This window comes from Microplitis mediator, chromosome 3 (genome assembly GCF_029852145.1).
Source record: "Microplitis mediator isolate UGA2020A chromosome 3, iyMicMedi2.1, whole genome shotgun sequence".
Lineage (NCBI taxonomy): Eukaryota > Metazoa > Arthropoda > Insecta > Hymenoptera > Braconidae > Microplitis > Microplitis mediator.
Genome location: NC_079971.1, coordinates 6,796,322 through 6,817,963, shown reverse-complemented (window position 1 = coordinate 6,817,963; position 21,642 = coordinate 6,796,322). Strand labels below are relative to the sequence as shown.

General features: G+C 28.5%; 2 protein-coding genes across 5 annotated transcripts; both read left to right on the top strand.

Annotated features, from left to right (window-relative positions):
* Positions 1–3,206: 3,206 nt before the first annotated feature.
* Positions 3,207–16,054, top strand: LOC130665170 (BTB/POZ domain-containing protein 6-A). 4 transcript variants are annotated; one of them, XM_057465463.1, is made up of 5 exons: positions 3,207–3,439; positions 12,909–13,093; positions 13,679–13,851; positions 13,942–14,183; positions 14,860–16,054. In XM_057465463.1, the coding sequence occupies exons 2-5, from the start codon at positions 13,016–13,018 to the stop codon at positions 15,462–15,464; spliced, it is 1,098 nt and encodes a 365-aa protein (XP_057321446.1). In that variant the 5' UTR covers positions 3,207–3,439; positions 12,909–13,015; the 3' UTR covers positions 15,465–16,054. The 4 variants fall into 4 exon arrangements, with proteins under 4 accessions (XP_057321446.1, XP_057321443.1, XP_057321444.1 ...); XM_057465460.1 differs by lacking the exon at positions 3,207–3,439 and adding an exon at positions 6,711–6,771; XM_057465461.1 differs by lacking the exon at positions 3,207–3,439 and adding an exon at positions 10,851–11,112.
* Positions 16,055–18,598: 2,544 nt separating this feature from the next.
* On the top strand, positions 18,599–20,338 carry LOC130665268 (protein TSSC4). The gene is made up of 2 exons (XM_057465591.1): positions 18,599–18,750; positions 18,837–20,338. Exon 2 carries the CDS (start codon positions 18,894–18,896, stop codon positions 19,605–19,607), a length of 714 nt encoding a protein of 237 aa, XP_057321574.1. The 5' UTR covers positions 18,599–18,750; positions 18,837–18,893; the 3' UTR covers positions 19,608–20,338.
* Positions 20,339–21,642: the final 1,304 nt, after the last annotated feature.

Genomic DNA, 21,642 nt, shown 5'->3' with positions numbered 1-21,642 from the left:
GCGATTTAAAACGATTCGAAAAAAAAAAATTTTAAATACTTTTTAATGCTTTTGAATACTTTGAATACTTTTGAATCGCCCTTCTTATGGGGATTTAACATTGCAAATCGTCTTAAATCGCTTCTTATAATAAGGGCAGTGAATAGTGACTTATTGTGTGAAAAATATATCACTATTTAAATTACTGACATACTTTTCACTAGTAAACAGTGAATAGTCACTATTTTCACCATTTCAAATTTAAGAGTTTGCCATTGATATTTACAACCTTTATGATATTTTATGGTTCAAAGTTGACACCCTAGTAGCAATATTGATCAATTTTGGAGCAAATCTTGAGCAAGTCAAGGAGAATACAGCGAAATATTATATCTATATATACTGTGATTTCAAGATCTTGACTAAGATAGACTAGGGTAAATTAATGATTCCATTACTGATATTAATTAAAAATTAAGACTTAGAATAGAAATTTTTATAAAACCATTTTTTATTATTTCGCACAAATGAGAACTTATTATTATTATTATTTTTTTTTTCATTGACACCATACGTCATGTAATATGTCAATGCTCTAAAATTTATATATATATACGTATATATTAGGGTCATCCAAAAAATAACAAATTTTTTTTTTTCTCGGAAACAGATTCAAAAATTTCATTCAGATAAAAAAAGACGCCTGTGAAAATTAGAGATCTTAATATTAACATCAACCGGTTCCTCATCGCACTTTTCTATTTTCCATAAGAATAATATGGAGAAAATTTTTTTTACGTCTTCTGATTTTTATACGTAACTAACGATGCCTCATAGGAATAATTATTAATTGTTTTCTAGTTATTTTCATTTTAATGTCATGCTCATAAAAAAAAGTCTTCTGATCAATTTTAAGAGCTTGACATTAAAATAAAAATTACTAAAAAACAATGCAGAATTTGAAAAAACTTTATTGGAAATAACTTCTAGATAATAAAATTTTCTACAAAAAAGGTCCTGTGATATTTTGTAATAGGTCTGATAGTTTCGCCGGAAAAGTAAAAAGATCTCAAAATTTAATGTGAATTTGACTTCAACCTTAAATAATTTATAAACAAATAGATTTATCAAAAAATGATAAGAAATTTTTTTTGTAGAGCATTCAATTACCTACAAAAACGTGCCTGCCAATTATTCCTATGACGCATCGTTAGCTACGTATAAAAATCAGAAGACGTAAAAAAAATTTTTTCCATGTTATTCTTATGGAAAATAGAAGAGTGCGATGAGGAACCTCTTGATGTTAATATTAAGAGCTCTAATTTTCACAGGCGTTTTTTTTTATCTAAATGAAACTTTTGAACCTGTTTCCGAGAAAAAAAAAATTGTTTTTTTTTTGGATCACCCTAGCATATATATTGTTTGTTAAAAATTTGTATTGTATGTCAGCAAAAATCTTAGACTTTACGACTAAATAAATGATAAATGAAAAAATTAAACTTTCACACCGGCGGTGTTTAAAAATTAACACCAAATAATTTGCACCATACCGCGGACTCATAATTTTTTACTGCGTATAAAAAACTAACAATAAAAATGATGAATCATTTTTACCCTCAATGACCCATTTCCGCCCCTCGTGAATTATAAAAGACTGGGAAAGTTAGGCGAGGCCTAGGATTGACCTACTTCTTATATTAAAGAATCGATACACGCACTACAGTTACGCGGGTCCTGGAGTTTACACGAGGGTTGTTTGTTACAATTCCTAGTAATCGAGTACCACACATCCAATTTTACTTAATTATTTACTTATTTATCTTTAATTAATTTTTATTTTGCCACCAACGCGCCATGAATCTTCTTTAAAAATAGTTCTGTTAGTATTTAATTCAAGTTTATTTTAAAAAGTTTTTTATGGTTTGTCAGTTTTAAAAATATAGGTCTGACCTTGACCTTGAGCTCATTTATGACTATTATTATTTTTTACTTAATTTTCTTCATTAACTTTTTTCAGTTTTACTTCTAAGTGTTTTCTGTATATAAAATTAATGTTATATATGTTTTTTAGTACTAAAAACTAAAACTTGGCTAATTAGTATATTTATTAGGCAGCAATTTCCAAACTACTTAAATATTTAACAGGTAAGTTATTTTAAAAATCTTGTAATTTTAAACACATGAGCATATTAATGGACCTAGTCAATTTGTAAATTCATTTTATCTTCAGCAAGAGAAAAAATGACTTTCAGAAACATTTTTTTTTCTGCCTATAAGAAATTACACTAAAAAATTTAAATGAAAAATATTTGTGGTGCAAAAATTTGAAGATTTTATGGAAAATAATTTTTTTTATTGGAGAAATCTCAGTTTTGTTCGAAATAGTTTCACTAAATTTTGATTTTTTTCAGTCAAACTATTCTTCAAGTTGGATATGAAATTTTATTACTTAAGAAAATACTTTTTTTAAACCATTTTTTTTCTCGGGGTAAAATATCACTTGTCATTAAAATTAAAAAATGAATAAAATAAATTAATTTAGAAAAATATATACGCAGAAAAAAATAATTTCTAGACGCAAGAAATATTTTGCATTACGAATTGAGGAAAAAAATTTTCCTAAGGCATAAAAAAATTTTTCTAGCCCTAAAAAAATTTTTGTTGTCATTTCATAGTACAAAATTTTTCTTCCGCCATAAAAGATTTTCTGAAAAATATATACGCAGAAATAAAGGGTTTCTTGATACAAGAAATATTTTGGATTACGAATTGAAGACAAAAATTTTCTTGGGGTGAGAAAAAATTTTCTTCTCCTAAAATATTTTTGTCTTTAATTCGTAGTGAAAAATTTTTCTTGAGTCAAAAATTTTTTTTTTCTGTACAAATACAATATTTTGCTTTTAAAAAAAAGACTTTATTATTTCCCATGATCAAGTATCTCTTCAGACCCTTAACTCAACGTAAATTAACCCCTCCTTTTTCGGAGCAACAATGAATCCCATAGTAATTACAGAGTACATCGACAAACGTGAATCGAATTGTTGGTACACAATTACCGATAGTTTCTCGACCTCAACTCCTATACATTTATTAATATATATTTTCTTCATTATATTTCTAATATTCTTTATTAAGATACAAAGTATTATAATAATAAGAGGGCTGAAAATGCCTAGCGTCTGCGCGCTGTAGCTTCTTACTGGCTATGAATATCACCAATGAAATAGTCCACCGGAATGTATGGTTCCGCACTCGTGCAAATTATATGCTCATTGTAGCCCCAGTCATCGGCCAATACACATTACCGGATAACCATCCGCGCTACTACATTTATTTCAAATATCCGATAACTTGTTATTAAATTCTGTGTTATTTTTAACTATTTTACCCAATCGTGAATAGTTAGTAAATATTACAGTGAAAAAAGCTTTGACTCAAGGAATTTTACGTCACAAAAAAGGTAATTTTTTATTTTATTTTAAAAAATGAATTAAATTTAATAATTTAATATCAACAATAGAGTAAAAATTTATTGTGGTTAATTACTAAATTTATTAATATATTATGGTAGCAATTATTCGAGTACGAGCCAAAATAACGTATTAAGTTATTAAAGTTAAATAAAATTAAAAATTTAAATGCCATACACTATTATCTTAAAATATGACAGGGGACTTGTGAATTATATACTTCTTTTTGTTGTCGTCGCCGACTGTTTGTAATCGCTGATAATTATCCTTCTTCAGTTAGCAGTATTTAATTATCGCTGTGTGTATACACACAATATTTATTCAAGTCGTGCGTGGTCTTTTACATGTTTATATTTTTATTATTGATATTTTATTTTTTTTATATAATAAGTTAAGAGTTATGACTTCTCTGATATTTTCGGATTCAAAGTTTTCACGGAAATAAAATCTTTTAATGCATACTACTGCACATGATGCACCTGTCAAATTTAGTGAAGTGCGTTTTGGTTTTTTTGTAACATCCTTTTTTTTCGAGGAAAACTCGGCCAAAGTTTCTATTTACTGTACTAGTGCAACGAAGATGACGTTTGTCCACTGGGTGTGGGAGAGAAAAAATAAGACGTCTTTGAAAATTGACAATTAGATCCTTCTTTTAGATCCAATGTAATTTAAATTTTTAAATCCCGCCTATTGTCTTCTTTATCTGCTGCTATTTTTCGCATTTTTCATAGCGAGATATTTTTTTATTCTTATAAAATAGAGAGGGTGAATGTATAGTTTAGTGTTTCGCGATATCAAACTGTACTCGCTGAGAGTATTGATTAACCTCCGAGGGGTTGATGTTATGTACGATTTCACTCCTCTTTCCTCTTTTCATTCTACAGCATTTTCTTTTCACACAGTGGGAAGAATTGGGAGTGATTTTATTTCAATACGAATTCACTCCGTTACACAGTAAAAAATTTTTCGTATTTGCGTAAAGAAAAAAGGCTGTGTTAAAAATTTTATGTTAAACATTTAATACTTTGGGTGTTAATTTAACACACTGCTTTTGTATTGTTTGATCAGTTCATTTTTAACACAAAAAATGTTAATTGAAACAAAAATAACATTTACTGTGTTACTTTTCAAACAAGTGTTAACACTTTTAAAATGTAACTTTAACACAAAGCGCGTGTTAATTCATTAAAGTAACACAAAGAATGTGTTAAATTTACCGTAGTCACTTGTTAAGCTTAACATAAATTTTTATCGGTATCAAAATAACACAACTAAAAATGTTAAATTAACACTTTACGTGTGTTGCAGATAACATTTTAATGTGTAAAAGTTTCAGAACTGGTAATAGAGAATAACATTTTTTTGTTGTTTTTTTAACACAAATGAAAAATGTTACAACATAAAATTTTTTGTAAAATGTTGTTTTAACACACAGTTTTGTGTTAATTTTTACAAAATTTTTTTTACTGTGTACTCGAAGTTAAAAATGATGAGTCTGCGTACGGAGTAAATATGGAGTTTGTTTTCCAGCCGAGTGATTTCGGAGTGATCTGGATTTTATTTCAATCTGCATTCTGATTCGGAGTTTTAATATTAAAATAAACTCCCCTTCGGAGTAAATTTCACTCCGAGGAAATTAAATAAACAGTCATTCACTCCACATTAACTCCGCAAATTTTTTACAGTGCATGACACAGTATCTTAATCAAATGATTCATCTACGCAGCTATTGAATTATGATAATAATTTTTTTTTTTTGTAGCAACAATAGCATATTGTCGAGTATAATTAATTGAATAATTAGAGGAAAATATATAATAACTGTAATATAAAAAAAAATGATTCATCTATTAGCACGTGCCGGTAAATAGAGATGAATGAATAATATTAAAAGTACCAGGTGCTTCGCTTTACATTCCCTTTTGTTAAACAAACGTTTACTCTTTTTACATCTCATTGCTAACACTTGGCTATAAATTTTGATAAACTGCTGGAACTCATTGCAAAAGCTGATAATTGGCGATGTATAATTGCTTGAATTCAGCCTATTATATTCCGTACTGAAACATCAATGTCGAATTTTTATAAAATATTGTATTTTACAGTATGAGATAAGAATTTAAAAACTTTTTTTTTTTTTTTCGAATACCAAAGTGATTTAAAAATAATTGTGTGTACAATTTTTTGAAAGTTAGCAAAAGTTTTTAGAATAAATATAAAACAAATAATAATTTTATTGCACAGAAAAAAGGATTTCTTGACGCAAGAAAAATTTTGCATTGCGAAATTTTTTGAAAACAAAAATTTTCTTGTGGAGAAAAAATTTCTTGGCTCAAGAAAATTTTTTTTTCACAAGAAAATTTATGAGTGTGAATGTAGCAGACAAATTTAAAATTATTAATTAATAGAGTAATTAATTAATAAAACAAAATTTTAAAAAAATGCGCATGTAAGAAATTTAAAAATTAATAAGTGCATTTTTTATAAATATTTTTTAAAAATTATTTACTCTATTTATTTATAACTTTAAATTTGTCTGTCTACGAAATTCACACTGAAAATTTCTGTTTCAATTTGTAATGCAAAAAATTTCTCAGGTCAAGCAAAAATTTTTTTCGGGTGAGTAAAAATTTTTTATACCAAAAAATCCCTTTTTTCTGCATAAAAATTTAATAAACAAAAATTTGAAAATAGAGCATTGAAAATAAAAAATAGTTATTGGGTTAAAATGAAGTATTTTTATACAATTGTTTGTTGAATTGGTCAGGACTATCATCCATGTCCTCATTCGACATCTATTATAGATAAAAAGTCGCACTTGTTAATAATTATGTGGACACCAACTCATCAACGTGATGATAAGCCAACAAGTTTATTTTTTCATAACAATAACAAATTTAAAAAATATATCATTGCAGTATATAGTACATATATAGACATCAATGATGAGTCAGAGTAGGATTCCATCTATAAAATATTCTGTCATAAAATTACAATGAAAAAATCGCTCCAATCTTCAAATGCCCTGAGGCAACTCCGGATTTTCCTTCACACATGATACATTTCCAGAGTTTCCGTCGTTTGATTGTGCAGTTTCCCTACTTCTACTCTGGTTTTCTTCCATCAGTACTGTTCCGATAGTAACCGCGGATTAACCGGATGTTTCGGTTCATTCGATCTAAAGAAACGCGTACGTTTATTTTACCGCATACCGCCACAGTGCACGTGTCATATTTTCTATTGTCACTTACTCAAGACACTGCGCTACATAGTAAAATGAGTGTTATCAAATTGTGGATGTACTCTGATAAATTTAAATCTCGTAAGTGATTTTAATATCTATAATTTGTCTATTCAAATCTTAAACCTTGGAACAAGTCATCAAATGCTCAATAATTTTATTAGCGAGCATGCGTTTTTTTTTCACACATCATCGCAATTGTTCAGATAATAATTATATGGATATTGAATATTTTCGCACATTTGTCTTATTGTTAAATCGTCCTTACAATTTTCTCCTTGGATAATTTTTCCACATATTTTTGCTTACATCAAATAATCTACTGCGCAAGGTTTTTTCAATCTGACAATTTATTGTATCATTCACATCAATTTTTATTTTGTTAAAAATTCGGTTTCCGTAATTTATTTAAAAATATCAATTATTTGCAATAAAATTTAAAAAATCTAAGATCTATGTGGGTAAAAAAAAATTATATCTAATTATATATGATTATGTATATAATTATATGTCATTTCTATCTAATTATATACATGTATATATATACATACAATACATATATCATAATTAGATATAATATGTAATTATATATAATTGTATACAGAGAATAGCTCCCATGTAATTATATAAAATATATACAATGGTTTTTTTAAAATATATGATTATATATTAAAAACTATTAGATATATTTATATATAATTTTATATAACTACATTGGGCCATTTTCTATACATAATTACATATTATTATATCTGATTATATATGGACTACATTAGACTGGGCCAAAAAAATCGACTATTTTTTTTTTTTTCGTTACTGTGAATATATTTTTCCTGATGACCGAAAAAAATTATTGTGCAAGTTTGAGCCCTTAATATTGATATTAAGAGGTGTATCATTACGACTATTAGTTTTTTGGCAGAAATTTCATTTTTGACCCAAAACTCATTAATCATCTATCTGAAAAATTTGAGCAATGTATATTCTTAAAGAAAATTGAATTCCCTACAAAAAATCTCTCTTAGTAAATTGACGTAAAACGAGCCATTTCCTTGTAACCGTGCCTTAAACATTGATTTGTTTTTTAAATTCAGTGGTTCTATTTTGGATTTTTGTAACTACTAGAAATATTAAAATTTTTTTTAGTCAAGATACATATTCTTGAAGGAAATTCAATACTCTACAAAAAAGGTCTCTTAACATTTTTTGCTAAATTCACTCCTTCGAAAGTTATTCAGGTTATTGAAGTCGTTTTGACAATATCAATATTAAGGGCTCAAACTTGCACAATAATTTTTTTTGGTCATCAGGAATAATATTTTCACAGGATCGAAAAAAAAAAATAGTCGATTTTTTTGGCTCAGTCTAGGACTACATACAATTAGATCTGAATTGCATATAATTTTATACAATCATATAATATAATTTGTTTTACCCGAGATAAATGTATACATTTATCATTCTCGATTACTGTACATGCGTACTCTTGAAAGTAAACCTTGATTACAGATCGTTTTATTTAAAATTTAACAGAGTAACTGATATGCGCGGCAATTTAAAAAGAAACAGTAAGGACCTCGTCCCTTGATTTATTCGGATAGATCACCATTTATCACATGACTTACGACTTTAAATAAAATTCAATCGTATTCTAGACTCAATACATGGCATTGACATTCTACTGTAGTAAAACTGGTATAAAAGTACCAGTATAAGGACTCATTCAATACCATTCAGTTTATATACCTCCGTACATTAATATACATATATACATATATACTAAATACATACAACTGTACATTTATCTCACAATACCCAGGCCATAATAACAATAAATACAAACATCCATTATTGAACTTAATACTCTGAGAAGGTTTTTACTGAAAGGTTCTTCCCTTAAATTTAAATTGAAGTTGCGTCAGTGCGAAAATGCGGGTGCTATTAATTAACTTCAATTGGATTATTCCAATTGTAGTTAAATAAAATAACTATAAGTCTACTCTCATTGGTTTATTTTTAAACTTAAACTCATGACAAGTAGCCAAGAATTACGTCACTATTTAAAAAAAAAAATTATTTTATATTTATAATAATTATCTATGTCGTAAAAATCTTATAATATTTATAATAAGTGACGCATGAAATATCGAGCAGAAAAAATTTCAAATTATTTCGTAAAAATTGAATATTCTACCAGTTCACAAAATATTTAATTTAAAAAAAAAATTGAAATAAAATAATTTATTTATATGGGTAGAGCCTATAACTCTGTAAGAAAGAAAAGAAGATATGAACTGATGTATATACAATACATGAATGCAAACGTAAAGTTAGTAGCCGATGACTGATGACTCTTGGCTGTTGACCAATCAACCGATGAATAAATTTTCTTTGGTTTAACATCATCATAATTTTGAATTTTTACTCTCCTCTGTGATGGTATTTACCGCACTTTTAACTTGACACGCTCGTTAGCACCATAAAATACACACGGGATCATTATTCCATCTTATAGACTGATGCTGTTGTACACAAGACGAAGACAAAGCTGGCGGCTGCTCGTGCCTGTGTGTCAAACACCTGCATTGCTTATATTTTATTTAAGATCCCAAGGCTGGCACACGTCTATTTTGCTTCGTATAACAGTAGGCTGTATACATTAAATCTGTGCTGAAAAAAAATTTTGAACTCGGTGTAAAAATTACACCGAATGTTTTGTTGAATTTAGCCGGTGTGAATTAAAAATGACAGTAAAAAACATTTTGTAAAAATTAACACAAAACTGAGTGTTAAAACAACAATTTACAAAAAGTTTTACGTTGTAACATTTTTCATTTGTGTTAAAAAAATATCAAAAAATGTTAATATTCTCTGTTACCGGTTCTGACTTTTACATATGAAAATGTTATCTGCAACACACGTAAGGTGTTAATTTAACATTTTTATTTGTGTTATTTTGATACTCATAAAAATTTATATTAAGCTTAACAAGCGACTACGGTAAATTTAACACATTCTTTGTGTTACTTTAATAAATTAACACGCGCTCTATGTTAAAGTTACATTTTAAAAGTGTTAACATGTTTGGAAAGTAACACAGTAAATGTTACTTTTGTTTCAATTAACATTTTTTAGTGTTAAAAATGAACTGATAAAAGAACAAAAATGTCAAATGTTTAACATAAAATTTTTAACACACTTTTTTCTTTATGCAAATACGAAAAATTTTTTACTGTGTACACGGATAGATAATTTACACCATCGGGGCCGTTTTTTCACCAAAATTTTTTACAGTCAACAGATATTTTAATTTTCTTTATTAAAAATAAAATTATAATTTACACAGTTGAAAATTTTGTGTTCTTGTGTATAAAAATTCGGTGGTTAAATATTTTGTGTCAATTATTTGACACCATCAAGTGTGAATTTAACTAAAGTTGAATGTGTTATCTGATCTCAACGAGTTTTAAACCTGTATTTTGCTTAACACATGTATAATGTGTTAAATTAACACAAAAAATCGCGTGAACCGTTTGGGACATGTGCTTTGTGTTAAATTTAACACAAATTTTTCAACTGTGTAATATTAAAATTTTTAAATTTGTTTCATTTTCTTTTTTTTTTTATATTAGAGACATATCCTATTTTTAACTCAAATGAATCAATGATTACTTAAAAAACGATAAAAAAAGAAAAAATTAAATACTAAAACTTTTTATGACGGGAGTGTCAGTTTGCTAAATGCGACAAACAAAACTTAATAGTGTTAAGAAGTAATATTTGAGTTTGGACCTTTGGTCTATACTATATGTTTACATATATAGATATATATACACTAGATTCATTATATTTTTGACTGTTATTTTTTTTTGAACACTTTACTACATAATGTGTTCCTCTATTTCACTCTCTTTAATTGACAGTGCATTAATAAGTCAGTCCCTGGAATGCATTCTTTTATATTTCTCATGAGTTCACCCGCTTCAATGGTCCTTACGGATTGTTTTGTAAACAAACGGATAAACCTCGACTGGGTGACGGAATGCGTCAATGTTCATCGACTACGATCCGAGTTACTGACTCATATATATGTCGTATAGAGAGAGAAGTCAGAGGGAAAAGACCATATCGTATCGTACCAGATCGACACATGATTTCTCGTAGTTGAAAGAGAGCACTCGACCAAGAGAATGCCGTGTATTCATTACTTCTTGCCTAAGCAGAAATAAATATTGTATTGAATCTCATTTCATTGTTATCTTTTACAAAAGTTTATTGGTAAAATTGGTGTATTTTCGGTGCGCAAGCTTTATTGTTTTAACAAAATGTGCCAAGTTGATTTTAGTTATAGTGTAAATTTGAATTTGTATTTTATCAGTTGGTATATCTCAGTGTGTATACAACTTGTCGCTGATTCAGCCGGTATTGCATATCATAATATTATTTTTTCAGTAGCATAAATAAACAAATTCTTGGAAAAAGCCCGCGGGAAATTTTAAAATTGATTAGTAAAAATATTTAGGATGTGCGAATAGTTCAAACATAGGAATTATTCGTATTGAATCGAATAATTCAAAATTTTGTCACACAGAAAAAAGTTATTTTTTGGCGTAAGAAAAATTTTGCAGTATGAAATGTAAGCAATAATTTTCTTAGAACTATTTGGCGAAAGAAATTTTTTTTAGCCCCAAGAAAATTTTTTTTTTTTTTTCAATTTATAATGCGAAAAATTTCTTAGGTCAAGTAAAAATTTTCTGCGCCGAAAAAAAAGAACAGGGGTAAGTCCAGGTGGTGTAAGTGTTAAAATTTTCGGTGTTAAATTTCAAAGATTTTGGAGTGATCTGCGTTTTATATAAATTCGTATTCACTCCGAAATTTTTTTACAGTGTAATAATATGAGCTACACTATGAAAAAGCCGGGGGAAGTTCAGGTGATGTAGTTGTTAAAATTTTCGGTGTTCAATTTCAACATCGAAAGCAGTGTTAAAATAACACCGTCGAAGGTGTAAATATTCTTTACCGGTGTTGAAAATATTTAACTTTGTGAATATTTTGACTCTCTCGATCACTAAATTTCGACAGTAGTTTTATTAATTACCCCCATGAAAAAAATTTATAAAAAAATATATGTTAAAATTAAAAAAAAATATATTTTAAGTAGCTAACTTTTGGCCGATTTTCGTATATATTTTATATATTTTAAATATATTAAAAATATATCTTAGAGTACATAAAAAAATATAATTATGGAAATATAAAAAACATATATAGAAAATATATTTGAAATATATTGTTAGTATATTTTTTTAATGTTTTTATGCATGTATTTTTTGTACGTTTGAAGATATATTTAAAATATATAAAATATATACGAAAATCAGCCAAAAGTTAGCTATTTAAAATATATTTTTTTTACATATTTTATATATTTTTTTTACATTTTAACATATATTTTTTTTATAAATTTTTTTCATGGGGGTAGTTAAATTATTGGTGATTGAAATGACATTTTTCTTTCTAATTTCTGTACGTGGAATTTTTTTTTACACCGATTTAACACCGCTATTTTAACACCGCCTACACCGGTGTTATTTCATTTTAACACCACGTGGTGTTAAATTGAGTCCATTTTTAAGATCGCTCTTTTTACAATGTAAGCTCTCCATTAAATAAAGATTGAATATTTGAAAGTTGGTCAGAATTTTTTCAATTTGAATGGAGTAATTTGAAAAGTTACAAATAACTTGAAAACTTTCGGATACGAAAATTGACAAATAACTCGAAAAGTTACGCATAATCCGATTATATCGAACTCGATTCGCACACCCTTAAGAAATATATAAAAAATATTTGTCAATAATTATTTTATGTGACCTGGAAGAAATAAATAATAAAGCCTAAGTACTACTATCTGTAGCAAACATTGCCAAACCCTTGTATGATTTAGATACCAAGTAACGCGACATGTTTTACTGGCGCTCAGCGAAATCAATAGATAGAAGAAAGTATTTTAAGCAACGCACTGAATAAAACGTTATCGATAATCGTGGCTCTATATATGTGTATTGCCAAGTAAAAGTTAAAAAATCAATAATGATGATTCATTTTATAAATCCATGTAAATTTATACGCATCGGTAAAATGAGATAAATACAAATTTTGAATATACTCATAAGTGAATAATTAATTAAAGAAATTTTCTTTTTTACTTCTTATAGGAGACTATTCAGAATGTCACCGAGAATCTACATACATATTTAGGCCACTCAAACAGTTTTTTTTTAAAACCATAATACCGCCGATTACTGGGGACAGTCTAAAGAGCATGTCCCAGGTTCCATTAATAACTGAAGACCGAACTACTAATGGGGAAAATGATCCTCACAATAAAGTCATATTGGAAGTGAGTATAAATATCTATATCTATATCTATATCTATATTTATTAGGGGAGCGCGAATAGGCTTCGAATCGAATCGAGTAAATTTTCAAATTAATTTATCGGACTTCAAATCTTCGGTTTGAACTTTGAGCATAAAATTTTTTACCATATCTGCGCTGAGAGTTTAAATTCCTGCTCTGTTTAGAGGGAAGAAAGTCGTTCTTTCCTTTTATAGAAAACGAATGATAAAAATTAGCGCATGCGCCATTCTTTTCACATACAGAGACACAAATTTAAACTTTCGATACAGATCTGGTAAAAAATTGTATGCACACCACCTATAGGACTTCCCAATCCGCATGTTTGCCACCCTCGCCCTCGGCTTGGGTAAGAAATTATACACAGGGTTGGAATGTCCTACTTCTCTCCCTAGATGTGCAATATCCGATTATCTGACTTGTAATAAATAATAAAAAATTTATTAGTATAATTTATATGAATGACACGAACTATTTATCATTTAAGTTCGAATTATTTGCACTCAATTACTTGAAATAATTTTCATATCATTATTGTCTTTAATAAAAAAAATTAATTAATTCAAAAGGTTGGCTTACCTGGAGACACCTGGAAGTACTGCGTAGATCGGCAAACTTTAGCAGATAAGTCAGAATGGTTTCGCGCTCTACTTATGGGAGAAATGGCTCCTCCTCCAAGCAACCCACCACCAATTATTTGTTTACAGCACGTAGAAAAACGTGCTTTTGATCATCTCTTCAAGTGAGTATGCACTAATCTCTACCATATTTTATTTATGAAAAATAATATCTACATCTAATAAATAATACTGAAATTATTGTGATCCATCAGATATTTTCGCGAGGAACCAATAAACTTTCATTCTGTTTTAACTGCACGAGCAACTTTGGATGCTGCTCATTACTACCTATGTCCAGAACTCGCAGTAATAGCCGTTGAATACATAATCAAAAATTTAAACTCATCAACAGTTCTCAATGTTTATCACGGACTCAGTCTTTACGCTTTAACTGATGTCGATGTAAACGAACAAATTCCATCTGCGCCACCCGAAAATGATACTGCTGAAATTGGTAAGATAACATAAAAAAATTTTATGACCAAGATAAGAATAAAAGTAGAGAATTCGCGGAAATTACCCTGTATCAAAGTGACGATCGCGAGCAAATTCATGTGAATTAAATTAAAAGATATATTCAAGTATCGAATGTCATAAAAGAACGTCAAAATTAAGGTTGTGAAAAAAATATGCCAATACGACAATCAGCAAGATAATTAGCAACACTATCAGCAAGACCACCAAAAAGACAATCAGCAAGACAATGAGCCAGACAATTAACACAATCATCAGCAAGACAATTAGCAAAATCATTAGCAAGTCTTCCTGATGGTCTTGATAATTGTCTTGCTAATTGTCTTGCTGATGGTCGTGTTAATTGTCTGGCTCATTGTCTTGCTGATTGTTATTCTGGTGGTCTTGCTAATTGTCTTGCTGATGGTCTTGCTAATTATCTTGTTGATTGACAAATTTTTTTTAAATCTAATATCTAATATCTTTTAATTTAATTTAACTTAAATTTGCTGGCAATCGTCATTTTCATACAGGGAAATTTCCGCGAATTCTCTTCTTTTATTCTTATTGTTGAGCACAAACTTCTGTACCTTGGTTATAAATTTATTATAATAATTAACAAGTTTATAATAAAATATATGACGTTCCTTATTATCATTACTATCCTGTTATCTCAGCTGTAGCATGCACTAGACTCCTCATGGCCTGCCTGGCAGTAATTGATTCCGCACCGGATCAAGTGCTACGTCAAGAAGGCTTTGAAGAATTGACTGTTGAGGAAATCGCGAGTCTCGCTTCTAGAGATGACCTCAGACTTGCCAAAGAAAGCGTTCTGTTCGGAGCACTTGAGAAGTGGGCAGCTTCTGAATGTAGAAGACGTGGCATCGAGCCAACGTCTCACAATAAACGTTCGGCGCTTTCTGATGAAATTTGGTACAGTGTAAGATATCTTCTTATGAATGATCAAGAATTTATTCAAGGTCCGATGGCCAGTGGAATTTTGTCAAGCGAAGAATCGGCTGCCATCGTGGCCAAAATTCTTGGGCACAGTAACCAGCAGGATAATGATCAATTAGCGCGATGTATTGCACCGTACAGGCTATCGACGACACCTCGTCGACGGAAAACACCCACCAAAGCTAAGTCTGGCATAAAGCCTGGTAAAAAAGAACGTGAAGATAATAAAAAAAATAGAAGAAAAGAATGTACTAGTCAAGGTCAGCGAGCTTGCGCTCGCGTGGGCGACTTGGTTGTTCGAGTTCTCGCTTGTGTTTTCGACTGATGTGAGACCCACAGAGACTATTAGGTTTATTTAAATTATATTTTTATTTCAGCTCTTAGTATTTTTATTACTTAAAACTTAACGTGATATCAGACTGACAATTTTTATTTTATTTTTATTTTTTGTTACTGAAAAGATACAAAAGATCCTGTTGATCTCAAATAATTATTTAAATAGTAATAGAGAAAAATCGTGTTGATTTATTTGAATAATTAAAATTTTATATGGCTAAATACGTAATTGAATATATTAATTAGTTTTGTATAGAATCTGTGACATCTCTCAGTAATTTGTTGTATGCGATACGCTGTGAAAAATTTGCGGAGTAAATCTGGAGTTAATGCGGAGCAGATGAAACTCCGAAAAGGAGTTTACTTTGATATTAAAATGCAGTTTTTTTTAATTACGGAATTCCAAGTGACGGAGTGAAGTCGGATTGAAATAAAATCCAGATCACTCCGAAATCACTGCGCTAAAAAAACAAACTCTATATTTACTCCTATGCAAAGTCATTTTTTTGAACTCCGAGTGGCAAAGTGAATTTAGATCAAAATAAAATCCAGATCACTATAAGATCTCTGAGCTAAAAACAAACTCCCTATCAACTCCGCATACGGATTAATTTTTTTTAACTCCGGAATTCCGGGTGATGGAGGAGTAAATTCGGATTTAAATAAAATCCGTAATTACTCCGAATTAACTCAAAATTTTTTACAGTGTAATTAGACAATTTTTAATCGATTTAGTTCAAGTCCGTGTGACGAGTATATAGTAAATGTTGTGTATTTAATGTTGATGTTATATGCGTTTTAAATGTTTCAATTATATTGTGAAATTGTTTTGCATGAAAATTATGTCAGCAAAAAAAAAAATTATTGGAAAATTTTTTTCAAAGTTATATGGCTGGTCCAAAAGATTTTATTTTTGTTGGACTTGATAATTTATTAATTTTATCATAAAAATTTAAACTCATTTTACTGAATTGATTATTGTTTTAAAAAATCTAATTTTTTCAGAAAATATGTTGATGTAAATATATAGACATATAAATATTGTTGTGCTATCAAGTTCATGTTACCATTATTCATGTAATAAATATATACATTTGCCAAAACAAATGTTCTTTATTTAATTTTATTTTTCAGTAACACCATCACGGTTTAAAATTCTTTTGTTTTTTACGGATAGTTGTCATGAAAATGATTATATTTTAAAAAATAAAATAAAATAAAAAAATACACATGTAGAAAATTAAAAGAACTATAGGTGCAATTTTTAATTTTTTTCAAATTTATCGTTTTTAAAAATCCAAAAATTATTAGACTGCTAATTTTAATATCATGAATTTAATTCGAGAAATTAAAAATTTTGAAAATAATAAACGAGTAGTTTTTATAAAAAGATATTTATTATTTTACGAATTTTATGAGAAATCTTAAAGGAAATGGGAAAATTATTCATCTTTACGCTGAAACCTAAAAATAATTCTCAAAATAAATTGGATCAAAATAGAAACGGTATTTCATGAAGTATAATCAACTTTTTTTTTTCACAGCATTAAAATGGTAAATTTATTTTGGCTAAGAGCAGTAAGTTATGAGTCTAAAAATATAAAATGATAATAAATATTTTCTGTGACGTATAATAACATATATATTTTTAAAAATATTCATCGAAATAAAAAATTAAAAACCCGTCAATTTTAATTATTCTATTTTTGAATTCTATATATATTATCAAAATAAAAGTTTTTATAAACTGTTATTAAATTTCATGAAATTTGCTGAACTACTAGAAAATTTCATTGATTATCATAAAATAATCGAACTATAAATCGATTTTATGAAATTTTATTCAACTTGAGTTCAAATTATTCAGTGCAATTTTAAAAATCTATAATGTAGTAATTCTTATAATAAAATTAAATGACGTCATATTATTTATTTTGTATAGAAATTGACAAATTTTAATAGGCAAAAAAATTTCAATTCATTTTATTTATAAATCTCATTAAGAGACGTTTATTCAAAAATGTACTTGACGAAAAATATAAATAAAATAGTCAATCATGACATCACGGGTTTTTTTTTTTTAATTAAATTTTTTACAAGTGAAGAAAAAACTTCTTTTGAAGGGAAAAAAACCTGCAAAAGACTTAATACGAGTGGCAGAAAAATTAAATTACAAACAATTGTCAATTAAGTCTTAATCTAAACGATTTTTTTATGAAAACAACTTTTTTGAACCGGGAAAAAGAACAAAAACTTCCTACGACTCCTAGGACCAACCTGTACGTCGTATTTATTTACAACTTGGCTTTGAGACAAAATTTGTCTTGACCTTTTAAAAGACATCTTAAAGTTATCTCTGTCCCACTTGGGAATGACATAATTGTAGGATGCAATTGCGTATGCCATTTTCCCCTACATTTAATAGTATTGAAAAAATAAAAATTTTTACTCACGCTAATTTCTCGGTCATAATTTGTATGAAGAAAAATTAAATCACATATCCGCCAAACTCATTCGAATTTAAATTCAAATTTAATTTTCAAGTTTTATAGAAAATCAAATTCACCTTAAATCAGACCAAATTCTTAAGGTCGGTGACGGAACGAATGACGAATCTCAGAACCGAAAGAGAAAAATTTAAGGGTATATCTATGTGTATATATTTATATATATTTTTTTTATTAGGCCTTGGGCAATCCCATATCCAGCCAACTTATTCGAATTAAATTTTCATTTTTTTAAAATCAATTTTATAAAACAAAACGCCTGGCCAGTGATCAAGTTGAAAAAATCTGATATTTATGTAACACATATATGTATGATATATATGTAACACAATAGACGAGTGTGAATGTAACTGACAAGTGGCAATTTTTTAAATTTTTGAGTAAATAAATAAAATGTAAGTTAAATAAAAATTTTAAAATGCGTCTTTAGATCAATGAAAAATTAGTACGCGCATTTTTTTAAATTTCATTATTTTAATTAATTAATTAATTTATTTATTTAGAATTTTTGAATTGTCTGCTAAACTCACACTCAGGCCCAATGGCGCCCTCTATCATCAACGAGTACTAACCTATTGCTCATAACTTCTGCTGATAAAAGCGCGCGCTGTTTAAAATTTTCATTCTCCATTTCTCTTTAATTTCAATACACTCATTAACCTAAAAACAAAAACAATTTTCATAACATTGTGACTGACTAATAATTAATTCGACTTTAAAAAAGTCTTCAATGTGATTTAAAAAATTATCATCTTCTTTAAAAATCAAGTAAGTGACAGCGCAATAATAAAATTTAAATTTTTACATAAATAGATTTAAAATTAATATAGTGATTGAATTTATTTTTGTTCTAGACTTCATTTGTAAAAATAATAACAATAAAAAATATCATCGGGAAGGAGACAAAGAAGATGAAGGTTCCAACGACGAGTTTCCAACTGCAAAGTGATAAAAATTCAGATTTTTACAATCGACAGCAAGCACTTTTTGATCAACTGTCACAAGCAGAAAAAAATTGTAAGAAAGATCAATCGACTCCAATCGACACCAGTGAGTTTGAGCGCGAAAAATTTCGTCGGCCACCACCTCCTGGCAAACGTCGAAAAAACGAAGCCAGACAATTTCGAGGTAAAGAAAGTATCTTCAAGCAGGCAAGTTTACCATCTCCTTTCTCCGATCGTAGCGTCCCAGATTATCATAAAAATCCTCACAAATGGAAGAGATACACTTTGGATGACGTAGCCGATGCTGATATGAGCGACAAAAATAATACAAGAACGGCACTGTCGTTTCTCAAAGAATTGGAAGCACGAAGATCAAAAGATGAACTTGATGAGCAATTGAGGATGCAAGTCGATGATATTAAGTCGACCGGAATGTCAAGTTGTTCAACATCGAGCTCGATAATAAAATTCAAAAAACCTAAAGTTAAAGAGCAAACTTTTACTGAGATTGTGGAGCCCGATAACACGCCTATTTTCGTTGGTAGTAAAATTATTCTTCCTGAATATGTAGTGGGTCAGAAACCGATTAGTAAATCGAAGAAAGATAAGAAGAACTTTGTCAAAGTAGATCGTAGTAAACAAATGAAATTGGATCACCTGCAGGAGTACGAAGACGAATAAATATTTTATTTCGTGTTAATAATTACAGAAGGACTTATATTTTTATATGCCCTTTTGGCTTCAGTCATTAAAGGGGGAAAGGGGTCTGAGATACAAAAAAAGAGAATATTTTTGTGATTTTTTTTCAGCGTAACTTCTTTATTAAAATTCTTAAAATTAGTGAAATTATTCAGCATCATTTCAAGAAGATTCTACTAAATTTTCATAAAAAAATATTGCAAAATAAGCCAGTGGCAGTGGGGAGAGACGAGTCACTTTAAAAAAAGTCTTCATGCCGTAGGCAGGATAACTCATGACTGCATCTGAAATTAAAAAACCAAAAAGATTTCTTTAGTACATAAGTTTATCTTGGATTTGAACGAAGGAATAAACAAAATATTCATTTTTTAATTTTTGGTAAAGATGCAATCAAAAAATTCTGATTTTTACCAAAAATTGCTCCTTTTTTGTTTAATTAAAAAATAAGTAGTTATTGAGAAAAAAAATCCTTCGTTCAATTCCAAGATAAATTTATGTACTGAAGAAATCTTTTTGGTTTTTTAGTTTCAGATGCAGTCATGAGTTATCCTGCCAACCGTATGGAGACTTTTTTTAAAGTGACTCGACTCTCCCCACTACCGCTGGCTTATTTTTCCATATTTTTATGAAAATTTAGCAGATTATTCTTGTAATGAGCCTTAATAATCTCACAAATTTTAAGAATCTTAATAAAGAAGATCTGAAAAAAAAAATCACAAAAATATCTTCTTTTTTTTGTATCTCAGACCCCTTTCCCCCTTAAGTTTAAAGTCGAAAGTGTGGAAGGTAAAAAACCTAATACCCAATCAGGGAACTAGGTCTTTTCCCTTGCGCTCTTTTTGCGTTCAAAATTTTTTTTCCGGTTCCCAGCTTTAGAATGTCCACAGTCTGATTAGCAATTAAAAAAAAATATACGCCCTTTTGAAATTAGTAACGCGATTCATGTTGTCTCATTATTAATATTATTGTTATCGAATGTATCTATTAGACCTAATTTTATAGTATCCTTATAATATAAATATACTTAACGGAATAAAGTAATTTATTTGTTAAAATTGACCGTTAATTTATTATAGATAAATTAGCGATAGCAGCTTGACTTAAATATTGAATTCAATTAAGATAGCAGAAGATATAGTACATTCTATTCGGAAATGTACTTAAGTCGGCCACCAGCAATCCTTTCCTTTTTTCTTTGCTTTTTACTTGTTTGTCAGTAAGCTTCATATAGAACTAAAGGATACAAACAAGTAATGTGATATAATCGTACTACATGCATTGCACAGGTATACATATGAAACACAGTTCTAGCTAATTCTCATAATCTTGATACATATATTTTATTTAATACTTTACTATCATATTAATTGTAATATGTGGGATGTGATAGATGGTGCGTAATAAAATAAATTTTAAATAATCGTTTAAAGCTGTTTCTACAATACATACATATATATGTATATATATACACATATATATATATATATATATATATATATATATATATATATATATATATATATATATATATATATATATATATATATATCCACAGTCGGAGTCCGTTGTAACATTTGTGTTATATTCGCACCAATGAACAATTCTGCCAGTACAAGTGAGACACTAATAGATTTATAGCGAAGTAACTCTATATATATATATCCAGTAATACCAGACCCTCAGACAGCATCTACAGCTAACTCTATTTTGTGATTTGTTCTTATTACTGATACATAGAAGAAGCAAAACGAGAGCATCTATTGAATTAGAACAGCGATTATGTTCTTTTCTAATAATAAAAAAAAATAAATACGGTTAAAGATTATAATTTTGTTTGTTTAATATTTGAAAACTATAGATACAAATGCATTTAAAAATATTTTTAATATATAATATAGGCAGTCGGTGCGTTTCATTGAGTTCTAGAGCTGATCAGATTTTGGAATTTATCGGATAAGTCGGTTTAAAGATAATAAAAAAAAAACCGTTTTACACAATTTCTTTCTCCAACGATATC

What these genes read in the sequence shown, in the direction of transcription:
- LOC130665170 (XM_057465461.1), top strand. Translation starts at nt 11,016, where the DNA reads ATGTGCCAAGTTGATTTTAGTTATAGTGTAAATTTGAATTTGTATTTT. An exon ending in ACTTGTCGCTGATTCAGCCG is followed by an intron (nt 11,113 to 12,908) that starts GTATTGCATATC and finishes TACTTCTTATAG; the next exon opens with GAGACTATTCAGAATGTCAC. An exon ending in GCTTTTGATCATCTCTTCAA is followed by an intron (nt 13,852 to 13,941) that starts GTGAGTATGCAC and finishes GTGATCCATCAG; the next exon opens with ATATTTTCGCGAGGAACCAA.
- LOC130665268 (XM_057465591.1), top strand. Translation starts at nt 18,894, where the DNA reads ATGAAGGTTCCAACGACGAGTTTCCAACTGCAAAGTGATAAAAATTCA.